The sequence below is a fragment of the Triturus cristatus genome, chromosome 2_2 (genome assembly GCF_964204655.1).
Source record: "Triturus cristatus chromosome 2_2, aTriCri1.1, whole genome shotgun sequence".
NCBI classification, from domain to species: domain Eukaryota; kingdom Metazoa; phylum Chordata; class Amphibia; order Caudata; family Salamandridae; genus Triturus; species Triturus cristatus.
The window spans coordinates 706,582,647-706,596,190 of NC_140582.1; the positions used below are offsets into that span (position 1 = coordinate 706,582,647).

The 13,544-nt window shown below is 43.5% G+C and overlaps 1 protein-coding gene across 1 annotated transcript in view; it reads right to left on the bottom strand.

Annotated features, from left to right (window-relative positions):
* Positions 1 to 13,544, bottom strand: part of LOC146862667 (uncharacterized) — a 457,539-nt gene that overhangs the window by 203,393 nt on the left and 240,602 nt on the right. Inside the window, exons 16-17 of the mRNA XM_085641888.1 lie at positions 4,161 to 4,284; positions 3,347 to 3,556 (exon numbers count right to left, since the gene is read on the bottom strand). Of these exons, the coding sequence (XP_085498014.1) occupies positions 3,347 to 3,556; positions 4,161 to 4,284 (334 nt within the window). The remainder of the gene's footprint in view (positions 1 to 3,346; positions 3,557 to 4,160; positions 4,285 to 13,544) is intronic.

Below are 13,544 nucleotides of genomic sequence, written 5' to 3' on the forward strand. Positions count from 1 at the left end.
CCCCTCGCCATACTAATATGGCAGGGTGCAACAGGGACCTTTGGCGGGCAGATCGCCACCGCAGGCCTGGTGGTGGAAATCTGCCCGTTATCCTAATGGGCCCCTTAGTACTTTACATCTAATTTTTAATTCAAATTATCTTCTTTATAGTTTCTTAAATATTTTTAACTATATGGAGGATGCTGCAGAGCATAGAACTGCATATACAATTTTTTATGTCACAATTACAGATGTTTTAGGGTGTAACTTTTTGTCCCTCAAACACAAATTCTTCTCTTGTTATTGTTTGGGCTCCAACTGAGCATTTCCATTCCTGTGGTGTCCTTACAATGGTGCGAATGTTTCATTTTGTGAAAGATTTTGGTTACTTGCTGGTTCTTTTGTAATATATACCCATGCTGTGTCTTTTTTAGACTCCTATTTTTCATTGCAAAGAGCATCTTTTGAGGAGTGTGCCCATTTACGAATGTGCCCATTTTGAATGACCTTCTTGACTTTGTTGGCTGCTGGACACAAGAGGAAATTCTTTGGGCCTGTGGATGATGGCGGACAAGCGTCGGCCCGAAAAAGGGCTGCAGCACAAGCCTCACTGCTAAGAGGCATGTTTGTAAACATCCCTGCACCTGATGACAGACACCATGCGGTGCTTGCCAGATGGTGCAGAGATGTTTAGGGGGGCACCATAGGTGCCCCCCAGACTACATAGCAGAGGACCAGGGAGTAAGGGGGGCCCGCTAGGGGCCACCAAAGTCACTTTCAGCCTGCCTTTTCATGGTGGGTGGACTGCCATGAAATGGCAGGCAGAATGGGACATTGTAATCCCTACGACGGTGCCTGAGCAGTTACCGCCCCTATTGTAGTGATTTCAGTCCTTTCGATGGTCTGACGGGCTCCGTATGCTGAGCGGATGGTGCCTCCGACAGATGTCTCCGCCCGCTGCATCCTTGTGGGGCGGGCAGACTTGCAGGAGCCGATGGTGGTGGGACCTCCACTGACAGCCTGATGGAGGCGGTCTCACTGCCTTCGTAATCAGACCCTTTGATCTTAGTTAATATTTTCAGGGTTTCTTCCCAAGTAGCATGCCGCGCCCTCTTAGCATTCTGCAATAATTCTCAGGTATCCGTTTTCTGTCAACTCTCTGTGCGATCTTTCTGCATGCAAACAGTATTCATTTTTATTAGTGATGCTTTTTTAAAGCCTGAGGATATAATAAAAAATAAGATTTTCATTGGCTCACCTAATTTTTATTTTTATATCTGTGATAAGAACTATTTACACATTGTCACAAAATATCAAATCTTACTAACATTGTGAAGACTTTTAACACCGGTATTAAACCACTAAATATGATTGAAATTGTCTGGGACCAAAAGAACGACCAGCCACCGAACCGAAGCCTCCATCTAAATACTGCTGAAATTCTCTCTAAAAAATTGCTTCTGTTTCAAGAGCATTACTACTTGTAGATTAATGAAGCAGTGGTATGCTCCAGATTCAGCAAGTCTTTATATGAATACATATGAAAATAGATGTGTATTCCAAAACAACATCTATGTTAACAATATTAAACTTTAGGAAATACTTCTGCATGATATATTCTGTTTTGGTTAATTATAAGTAATAAATATTTATTAATTCATATCCATACGGAGAACTTTTGTGTTTAAAACACAATTGTTCAAATTCTAGAGACTTCATTTTAGCAAAAAAAAGTAATTGAAAAATCTTTCAATTACTTCATTTTAGCAAAAAATGAAGTAATTGAAAGATTTAAAAAAGAGGGTATAACAATAAGACTCTTGAACATGCTAAACAAAGGGCAGAGACAGTGGACAGGAAGACCCTATTAATAACAAAAACTAAGGGGACGCCCATAGATGGAGAATTTGCCAGAATGATCACAACGTATAACACCAAATCTAATGATGTTGTGAGCATTTTCAAGAGAAACTGGCATATATTGGAAACAGATAATGTTTTGAAAAAACATTTACTAAAGCGCCCTTTCATCAATTACAAACGTTGGCAATCTTTGAAAGATCACTTGATACGAGCCACTATGAAGATCCAAGAATGATGAAAAATAAAATTGATATTGTGGGTTTTTACCCATGTTTACGCTGTAAAGCCTGTAAAAATAGTAACAAAGTCACGACCTTTAAGGGTAGACCGGGGGATCCCAGGCCCGTTAGACAAATAAAAAAGCTTTTGAACTGTAACTCTGATTTCGTCGTTTACTGCCTGGAATGTCCATGCTCCAAGCGGTATATTGGAAGTACAATACACCCGGCAAAAAAACACATCTTAGAACATCTACGTGCGATAACTAACAAAGATGTCAATTATCCTGTTGCACAACATTTTGAGCAACATCACCAAAGCAACAGAAACCTCTTAAAGTACTACTGTATAGATCAGATAGGAAGAGATAAAAGAGGTGGTGACAGAGTTAGGAAATTGCGGGTGCTGGAATCAAAATATATTATTGATCTCCAGACTAAAACTCCAATAGGACTGAACAACGACGAAGAAGAGTTATGGGTTCATCTGAAATAAATGAGTACACTTCCTTCATCATCTGTAGATGAAATTGTTAGACAAGATATGGTGGGTTAGAAAGCAATTAAACCCTACTAGCAAATCCCAACCTGACATTTTTGACATTTGCCCATTCAGGGCTCAATTGTGGCAAACAGGGGCATCAGCAATTTCCTTATATAAGGAATTAATTAAAAATAAAGTTATATAAACCAGAGTTTTGACAGGGTCTCACTAATCCTGACCCGTGCTAACGAGTGTGAGCTTTCATGCAGACAGCATTTTGTGTAAATGGGGGTAAAGTTTATGAAAAAGTGATCTGAATTATTATATCCTCTACTAAATGGAAATATTTTACATGCTGATCCTCCCACTATATGGTGCAATGTTATTTATGTTTACACTACTGCTTTTTGAATGAGTAACGATAAGCCAATGATATGACATAACTGGACTTAAATTAGCTTGTGGGGAATTTTAGAAATAATTATGAAGTTTCCATAATAGATAATGCCAAGATCTAGGGCCTCTCCAGCTACAGGTCATCTGCTCTCTTACCACTTTATAAGCATGAGCAAGCGTCTTCTGGATATGCAGTCTGCCCCCCACGCCCATCCTGCCTTGGTCAGGGGCAACTGACTTCTTAGCATGCCGCCTGACCCCAGCCACACTCTAATCATATGCCGGTGGCCTCATGACCTGAGGATTAAGGCCATGACTCAAATATTTTGCAGAGGGATAGTGGTCTAGTCTGATGGTACTCAATACTACATAAATCTATTAAAAATATAAAACAACCACGTGTTACCTCCAATGCCTTTAAGCAGGAATGTTCCGAGTTGTCAGATGTGGATAGAATGACGTAGACATGCAGGGGCAGTTCTGTAGGTAACCAGGACAAGTTAACATCACCTTCATCAGACAACTCATCCAAGTCATCTAGGACAATAGCCAAAGGCCGCTCCTCGGTGGCAAACTCCAGCAAGGTTGAAAACTCATTAATCAGCTGTTTGAAATCCTTAAAAGGAAAATTCACAGTAAAATAAGTCTAAAGGAGAATGACCTGTGGCGAGCCAAAAACAAAAGTAGATGAAGAAAATGAAATGAGCACAGAAGAAAGAACAAGTAAGTGCTCTGAATGGTTTAACAGCAGACTATCCTTGTCAGAATATGTTCTGACATACATAAGGTGTCCTAAAATAGTCTACAAATGAGGTAACACTAAAGGACAATATTTTGTTAACCAGTCTTCAGCACATGATATATACGTCAGACAATCTTTTTGTATACGATATTCTGACCTGCAACCGATTGAGTTGTAATTCATTATTGGTGCAACATGTTCTAAAAACATAAAAGAATATTGCAATAACCAAGTTTAGAACCCAAACCTCAGAGGAGGTTATTCTATTGCTCTGTTTCACTGATCCATGATATATTTATTTATGCCATCGGGTGTCACCAGGTTCTGCTTCACTGATCCAAAATACATTTATGCCACTGGATGGCACTTTCTAATTCAGTTTTTTATGTCATATTTGATGTGCTACATAAATCCATGTGCAAAGCAAATTTATAAAAAGCCAATGACAAAAACTTGTTTTATTTTCAATTGCCATTACCTCAGATATGTTTGTAGAAATATTGTAAATTTTCGTAATCTGGTAGCAAATGTTGCGTAGCATGAGGCGTATATTCTTACTTTCACCAGTGACACCAACAAATCTTAATACGACTCTCACATCCCTGTGATTATGATGAAATAAGAGAAGTTAATGAGATGTCTAGAGGTCATAATCAAGAAATAATAACTTTCCATTCATATAGCGCTAGATGTTGCGGTGCTACAAATAACACGTGCCATTCCATAGAAACTTAACACGTGCTAAAAAGATCGACAACTCCACGTTCATTAGTTTTGTTACCTGCGTCTTACGAAGTGGAGAAAACAGACTTGGCTCCAATCCGAAAGGACAGACAGATCTTTGTGCCAGGATTAAAATCCCTGGCCCTTTCTGCATGGTCACACCAGTTTTTTGGCTTCCTCTGGCTTCCTCTGCTTTTGTTTTTGTTGACTTTAAGCATTTGGAGTGCACTTTCTCCCTGCTAAACAGTGGTTATGTGATTGTGGTGTCTCCCAAAAACCTAGTAAAATTGGTGTATATCTGATTGGCTGTGGCGTTATCTCATCCCCCTCAGCCCCTGTATTGCGGGGATGGGAGGCGAGCTCCAGGGGCCCCCCTCAGCACAGTACCCTGAGCAAAGTGGTAGGTGGTGGGCTGGGGGAGGTCTTCCATTTGCTTTGCAGGGGGGCCCCTTCAAGTTTCCCTACGCCACTTCTGATTGGTAAATTATGTTTACATATAAATCCCTAGTAAATTGTACTACATGTCCCATGGGCCTGTAAATGAAATACTGCTAATGGACTTCAGCACTCATTGTACCACTCACTAAAGTAGTCTTTTAAAACCTGTTCAAGGCCTGCTACTGCAGCCTGTAGAGCAGTTTCAGACTGCTGTTCAACCTGGTGTAATAAATATTTTTTCCAGGCCAAAACTTTCCTTTTTAGTACTGCAAAGTCACCCCTAAGGTAGGTCCTAAAGGCTCATAGGGCAGGATGCATGGTATTTAAAAAGTTAGATGTGTGGTGACAAGTTTTACATGTCCTGGCAGGGAAAAACTCCTAAAGACGTTTTTCTCTGTTGTAAGGCCCATCTCTCCTATAGACTAACAGTGGGTAACATTACTGTACTTAATAAGTGCTTACTACAGTTTGGGACCAGATAAAGATATGCTGTTTCTACTCTAATGATTTGTAATTTAAAATCTTCTTTAATGGTTAAATCGGATTTTAAGTTACACTTTTTTTAAATGAGATGTTTAGAAAGTTGGCTTTTTCTGTCCAAACATACTCTGACTTTATGCCAGTTTCCTGGGTCATATGAGTGGGAATGTCTCTGCTGTGGCGGGTTGTGTATTGCTTACAGAGAGTGATACAAACAAAGCCTAGGTGTGCGGGGAAAGGGTATTCCTGGCAGGATGGCTGGGGAGGAGCCGTCCCCTGCCCTGGTTACATTTCAAAGGGCCATACCTGCAGCACAAGCAAAGGAAACTGGCACAAGGCCTGCCTTTGCAGTTTAAAACCAGCCAGCCCAAGGGGAAAGGGAAGAACTGACCAGAATCAGTTTTGGGGGTTGTTCAGGGAATTCCCCCTCACAAAGACTGGCACCTTGTATGGAAGTGGGACGTTCAGAATGCCTCATCAGAAGTCTCCTGGACCTTTGGAAGATTCAGAAAGAGGAATGCCCTCCTGACTGAGGAAGGAAGATAGGACTGGTTTGCCCTTAACCCAGACCACCCAGAGTGACTTCAAAGGTCAGCTGGTTTAGGATTGCCAGTCGCAGCCAGCTGATACAGTTATAGAGAGAGGCTACGCCACACCCATTAGCAGCAAGATTGCAATGTGCTGTCCGGTCTGGTTGGTGGCCAGGAGTTATTCGATTGATCAGCCATGGGTTCAGGCATCGATATAGATGCCGCAACACCGCAATACAATGCCTGCCTGCAATATTGGATTAACATTAGATAATTGCAGTGCCCATGCCAATGCGGATTAGGGCTTTTAACTTGGCTTTTGGCGTTTTTCTGGAACTAGCAGGAACTCCACCATCTGGTATATGGTCACAGAGCAGCCTGGTGAGTAGCTGATCTATCATTTAATCTTTGCAGCAGAAATTGAGTGAGAACACTTTTCCCTTTTTAATAAAAAGACAAAAAAAGGTTAGTGCCATGATCTTGTGTGCAGGAGGTGTGTTAATATTAATCCCTGAGCTGGTTGATATTTGTTAGGAATTCCACCCTGTGGGACGCACCAAGCCAACAAGTGAATTGAGCAAGAGTCTCCTCTTTCCAAAGCTTTCAGACCTTCGTGGTCCTTGTGAACCTTGTGAATACTTGTTCTACACAACCCTTCTGGGTATCTGTTGGGGGGGCATTTAGCTGGCTAAAGGGCACTACTGAATGTTGCTGGGAGTTATCTTCATGACTCTCCTATTTAATCAGACGAAATGAAGCCGAAACCTAAAGTAAAGTCCATCTCTGTAGTCAGGCAGAAAAAGCTTGGTTACCCAGTTAAAAGAGGAAAAATGGTTGATTCTCTTCCTTCTCACATAAGGCACTCGTGGGGGGCATAAGCAACCACTTGTATTCCACAAAGCAACACAGAGACCATCTTGGCTCAGGGATGTATAAATGACTTGAGTTGAGCATCACAAAATACTGGAGGGCTTGCTTATTCATCTTGAGACACTGTTACTGTTTTGTTGCCAGTTCTGCTCAGCTATTTAATCCAGGGGCCACCTCAGATATCAGCCGAGTGCATAAGGTGAGCTCCACAAGATAAATTCGCATAAAGATACAATGCTCTATCTCCTCAGTGAGTGGATCATCTTGATTTAGAGGATTCATCTCTATCCAGTTCCTTGCAAGGAAATGTGTATAGTATATATGGAGGTCTATCTTATTTTCAGTAATCCTTGCCTGCCAAGAGAGATGGGATGGTCACAGCAGAGCAGCAAGAATGGAGAGTCTATCACAAGTGGGCAATAGGTTGAGGGATGACATTGCCATCCTCTACTAGAAAAGGGAATCCACCAGTAATGAATGAGGGATCCACTACAACACCCATAGAGGGGTGTATCCTTAGTCAAACAAACTCATATCCTTAGTCAAACAAACTCAACCTCAAGCATAGCAGCTGCATTGGAATGCATCACTGATGTTTTGACAGCAAGAGAGAAAGATGATCAAAGACAAAGTCAAAATGTAAAAGTGCTGCCACCCTTCATATCCAGTGACAAGGCTAGCTGGGTCAATGGGGCCACTGTCATGTTTCAGGAGATCCTTAAGAAACTAAGGGGCCGATTACGACGGTGGGCGGACAAAGACCGCCCGCCATCGCAGCTGTAAAAGGGACCGCCCGCCATAGTTGTGGCGGTCCCACCATACAAATTATGATGCGCCCGCCAGTGTGGCGGGCGCATCCTGTATATTTTACATTGCGGCTGGCGGTGCTGCAAGCAGCATCCACCACAATGTAAAAAACACATGTTGTGCTTTTACATGCACAATGTGACAGGCACCGCTCGGTGCCTGCCACATTGTACATGCAAACGTATGGTACCCCCCATGTGCACCCCCCACTCCCCAACACCCTGGGGGCCCGCAACGGGCCCCGAACAGCAGGAACCGCCAGCCTTTCCATGGCGGCAATGCAGCCATGGAAAGGCTGATCACAGCATGCATCGTAATATGGATGGCGGTGTCTTCCAGACACCGCCACCATATTAAACCCGTTTTCCGCCGGTCGACGAGTCGACCGGCGGAAAAGCGGCGACGGTCTTTCCGTCTGCCGTGGACCCCCCAGCCATCATAATATGGCGGGGGGTCTTTGCAGTCAGGATGGTGGGCGGAGCGCCCCCGCCGGGCCGGCGGTGACCACCGCTGGCCCGGCGGGGGCGATCCACCCGCCATCGTAATTGGCCCCTTAGATACTTAAAAGTAATTCAAACAATGCTTGCAAAGGCCATGGGGGCCCAGATGCAGGGGCTTGAGGAAACCCTAAATACTCTGTCTAACCAGGTACTTGAGTTGCACCAGAGAGTCTCTAGCTGTGAAGACACCCAAAGTACTTTCTCGCAGCAAGCCTCGCACTTCTACAAAGAGATAACCTAATTAAAAATCCAACTAGAGGACCAGGAAAAGAGAGCGCGGTGCTCTAATTTGAGATTTGTAGGTATACCGGAGTTCAAGGACCAGAATACTACTGTGGTTGGAGGTTATGGAGCAATTGATAGTAAGTCATGTACTCCCTGGGAACAAAGACGACCTTACAATAATGAGGGCTCATCAAGTTCAGCTTACAGCTAAACCAAGCAGCTCAAGACCCACAACTTTAATGGTAAATTCTAGGGATTACAAGGTTAGAGAAACGATTGTGACAGCAGCAATCAAGAATAAGGGGTACAGAACTCCTAAACGGTTCAGTTTTCAGGTTATTTCTGATATATCTTTCGAGTCGGCAAAAAGAAGAAGGATGTTCAAGTACATGCTTCCTGACTGTTGATGTCTAGGTGCCCAATCTATGTGGTTATCACCTGCTAAGTTGAAAGTGTTGGCAAAAGGTACTTCCCATGTTTTCTCAGATATTGATTCTGCCTAAGGGTTTGAGCTTCAGAAAGGTGCTAGAAGATGAGTTTGAATATAATTATGATTATGGATTATTTGAGTAATTTGTTGATACCTTTTTTCGGACTCATGATTTGACGTCTTATATAATGCAAAGAGACATAAATTGTCTGTGTTGGAGTTTTGTATAATTTTCTTAATAAATTTTGTTCCTTTTATGGAGTTTGAAAAGGCACAAAACTAGTTACTTCTGATAGATCACAGGCTGGTGAATAGAACTTAAATGGTTACTTATGGGGGGTAGTAAATAATCTAGGACTGCATTACCAGCCCCTGTTGTTGTGGATAACACTAGGAGGTGGAAAGGATTTGGGGGAAAAGTGTTTGTGACAATACAGGATGAATTAGTATTTCACAGGTGTTTAGTGAGAAGGTTAGGAAGTGGCCTCCTTTAGTCTCTTTTGGTCCACTGTAGTGTGCTTAGCAGCACATCACCCGAAATATGGGAGGGAACTTAATGAGAGGAGGATGGACTTCCACCAAGGAGGTGGAGGGGAAGCTTTGGGATCATATAGTAGGGGGGTAGAGAGAGCAGTGCATGAAGACAAAAACATAATAAATGGCTCAGAATTCAAATTCATGGCACACATTTGGATTAATGCTGGTCATAGCTCATTTTTGCTTTACTTCTTTGTTATAGATTTCTCAGCATAAAATTATACTATTGAATGTCAATGGGCTACATAACCCCTGTAAGAGGAAAGCATTGCTGTCCTGGGCTATTATTAATAATACACCACTGCTGTTGCATCAGGAAACCCATCTGAAGTGCTTGAACGAAACCAAGGCTCATTTCTGGGCTCCACTTACAGCGCTTGCAGTTTTTTCTGCTTCTGTCACACACAGAGCGGTGGGTTGCTGTTTTAGCTTCTAAGAAATTTTCAATTTTGGTCATTAAATCCTTCCATGATGAGGCGGGCAGATGGGTGGCTGCTACAGTTAAGTTCCAACGGCAAACTTTTAGGTTCATTTTTTACTATGTCCCAATCAACAACAATTCTGAGCCACTGTACCAATTAAAATTGCTTTTGTTAGACTTACCCAACCCCATTATCATTTACTTCAATCTAGCACATTGGACACCTCTAGAAAGCGGGGTTATAAAAAAAACAGGTAATTTTCAGCCCTTCAGCATTTGAAGCACGATGTACGACTGCTTGACCTGCAGAGGTTAGCGAACCCTACTTGTCTGTCTTGTATTTACTTTCAAATAAGGTTTCAGTCGGCCTCAAGAATTGATTTTTGCTGACTTCTAATATAGACCTTGATGGGCTCTGCTCTTTTTAACCAAATTGTTTCACTGATCATTCGGCCCTCATACTGGACCGTAACTTGCACGCCTAACGTAAACTAGCCCCTAGGTGGTGATTAGACAAATATTTGCTAGAAGCGGAAGATCTTCAAGCCACAATTAGGGAGAAGATTGCCGGCTTTTTTTGAAATACATATAGGCTTGGCCCCTCTTGAACTGGTATGGGACACCTTTAAGGTCACACTTTTGAGGGGAAATAATTACATTATTGGCCTTTACAAAGAAAATTCGGGCACAGTTAGTTTTATCTAGGCAAGATAGAGTGTCCTCGACAGAGCCACACTTAATTGGAATAAATACTCTCAAATTGCTGGGAGAAGGCCAAACAAGATCTAAGGCTGTTTTTACTGGAAGTGGAGTTGATAAACTCCAGAACAGTTAACCAATTGCTCTACGAAGAAGGGGAGCATAGTGTGAAAATGTTGGCATGGTGAAACAAATCTAGAGTGGCTTCTGCTCATATAACTAGGCTTTATGATTCCAAGACATTAAAGGTACTCAGGACCCCAAGAAAATAAAGCAGCTCTTTCAGAAACTTCTCGAAGAATTCTATATGGAAGGGTCTGAACCAGCTGCCTCTGTAATGACTGAGGAGAAATGGTCTCCAACTACACTATAGGCAGGGGAAGCGGCACAATTGGCCAGCACTGCTTCTCCTGAGGGGGTAGCTAAGGTGATTAAGATCATGTCTAATGGGAAGGTAGCCGGGGAAGATGGGTTCCTGTCTGAGTGATACCAGATTTATGCAGAGCACCTCAAGGGACCGATGGGGCAAGTTTTAAATCCCATATTAGTAGAGGGTAGTATACCACTCTCCATTCTGAGAGGGAATATTAGCTGTTTTCTAATGAAAGATAAGGACCCAGTAACATTAAATTCCTTTTGTCCCATACCACTGCTCAACACTAACTACACAATCTTGGCTAAATTAATGACTGTAAGAAAAGCAACACACATACCGCAAATAATTCACTATGACAAAAACAGCTGTATGCCAGGTCACAGCTTTGTACCAACACCCATTTTTTGATTGAAGCCATCAACTATGTTATGGAATTCTGGGCACCTTCTTTTCTTATTGATGCTGAAAAAGAATTTGAGGTGGTTTGGTGGTCTTTTTGTTTTCTGTACTGGAAAGGGTGGTGTTTCCTGATAAGCTAATAAACACCTGGAGGAATCTTTATGATGGGGCTAATGCCTTAATGATAATCAGTGTTGGAAAAGTACTGAAAGATTCCAGGTTACCAGGGGTACTAGTCAGGAGTGCCCTATGTCACTCCTATTGCTTGCTCTCTATATCGAGTCGTTGGCAAGAGCTATTGGATCTACGGTCGAGATAAAGGCAACCATTTCAGGGGTGCCAAAGGAAAACTCTTTGTGGATGAACTTGTGGTATATTTTTCCTCCAAGCCCCAATCAATTATGGTATTATTCAATGCAATTGATAATTTTGCTAAGGTTTGGGGATATAAGATTAGTAAATCCAGGACTGAGCTTCTAATCTTTAATTCCCACAGCTGTGCCCTAGCCAAGGGATCCAGGATCTATGTACAACAACAATCCTAGGGATTTGGTTCTCAGAGAAGCTTGATGATTTGTGCAAACTGAACATAGATTCATTAATTGTGAAAATTCAGTCACATTTTAACAGCTGGGATCGCCTGCCTATTTCGAGAATAGGGAGAGCAGAAATGATCAAAATGAAGATTCTTCCTTTGATAGCTTTTCAATTATGCACTCTACCGATTGTGATTCCGGAAAACGTTTAACATTTTAGAAGGCTTATTCAGTTAATTTCTATGAAAAAAACAATCTCCCCGCGTCAGTATTGAAAAGCTAGGTCTCATCAAAGACAAAGGAGAACTAACAGAACCAATTTCCACACCAATTCTTTAATGCTCATCCCTAAATTGTATAAACGAGGCTACTCCAAATTCGATAATTGTTTTTTGGATTTCTCTAATCCCCCTGTTAAGCTACCACCAGTATGTAACCAGAAATGATGTGGTATGGAATCAAACCAATATATTCTATGTGAGTTCTTAAACTACTTTTTTGTCCACACTCACTGCCCATCCATTAACCCCCGTGGATTTCATGCTCCCAGGAATGACATGGCAAGAACTACAGTGATGAGGAGCACTGGGATTATTCTTAGTAGGTTCCTGGGGCAGTAATGGCAGTTTGTTGACCCAAGAAGCTGGCCAATTGAAAATGGAAGGGCAGGGAGGGTGGTATTTTTTCTCTCTCAATTAAGTGCTATGGGCCATATGTATCAAACTTTGGTTTTGCGATTCTCAAATAGCGATTTTTAGAGAATCGCTACTTGAGAATCGCAAAATGCTATGTAGGAATTGCAAATAATTTTGCAAATCCTACATATTCCTTAATTGCGAATCACAAATTGCAATTCACAATTGAGGAATACCTCCCCATTCATCCCTATGGGCCTAGAGGCCCATAGGAATGAATGGGGAGGTTGCTTCGTTGCTTCACCCAAGGACGCTGTCTTTTGCCTGCAGCTGTCGCCCCAGGAGGGGCCCTTATCACCGCCAGTGAGGAGCAAGTGGAGAGGGGAAAGGAAAGGAAAGCCTTACGGGACTCAGTCACCCACCAGCCCCTGCGGCGCAACACCTGTGCTTCCCCGCCCATCTACTGCATTTAACAGCTCGCGGAACCCGCTGCCGCGGGTCCCGCTTCGTTGCTTCACCCAAGGACGCTGTCTTTTGCCTGCAGCTGTCGCCCCAGGAGGGGCCCTTATCACCGCCATTGAGGAGCAAGTGGAGAGGGGAAAGGAAAGGAAAGCCTTACGGGACTCAGTCACCCACCAGCCCCTGCGGCGCAACACCTGTGCTTCCCCGCCCATCTACTGCATTTAACAGCTCGCGGAACCCGCTGCCGCGGGTCCCGCTTCGTTGCTTCACCCAAGGACGCTGTCTTTTGCCTGCAGCTGTCGCCCCAGGAGGGGCCCTTATCACCGCCAGTGAGGAGCAAGTGGAGTGGGGAAAGGAAAGGAAAGGAAAGCCTTACGGGACTCAGTCACCCACCAGCCCCTGCGGCGCAACACCTGTGCTTCCCCGCCCATCTACTGCATTTAACAGCTCGCGGAACCCGCTGCCGCGGGTCCCGCTTCGTTGCTTCACCCAAGGACGCTGTCTTTTGCCTGCAGCTGTCGCCCCAGGAGGGGCCCTTATCACCGCCAGTGAGGAGCAAGTGGAGAGGGGAAAGGAAAGGAAAGCCTTACGGGACTCAGTCACCCACCAGCCCCTGCGGCGCAACACCTGTGCTTCCCCGCCCACTCATCCTATTAAAGTCTCACTGATAACCGCTACGCGGTACGCGCGGGACGCGCCGGACGAAGCCCGGACAAAGGGCGGACAGTCTGAGACAGTCCGGGACAGGAGGGGGAAGGAGGGGGCTGCATACTGGTCTATTGTAAGTTAATATT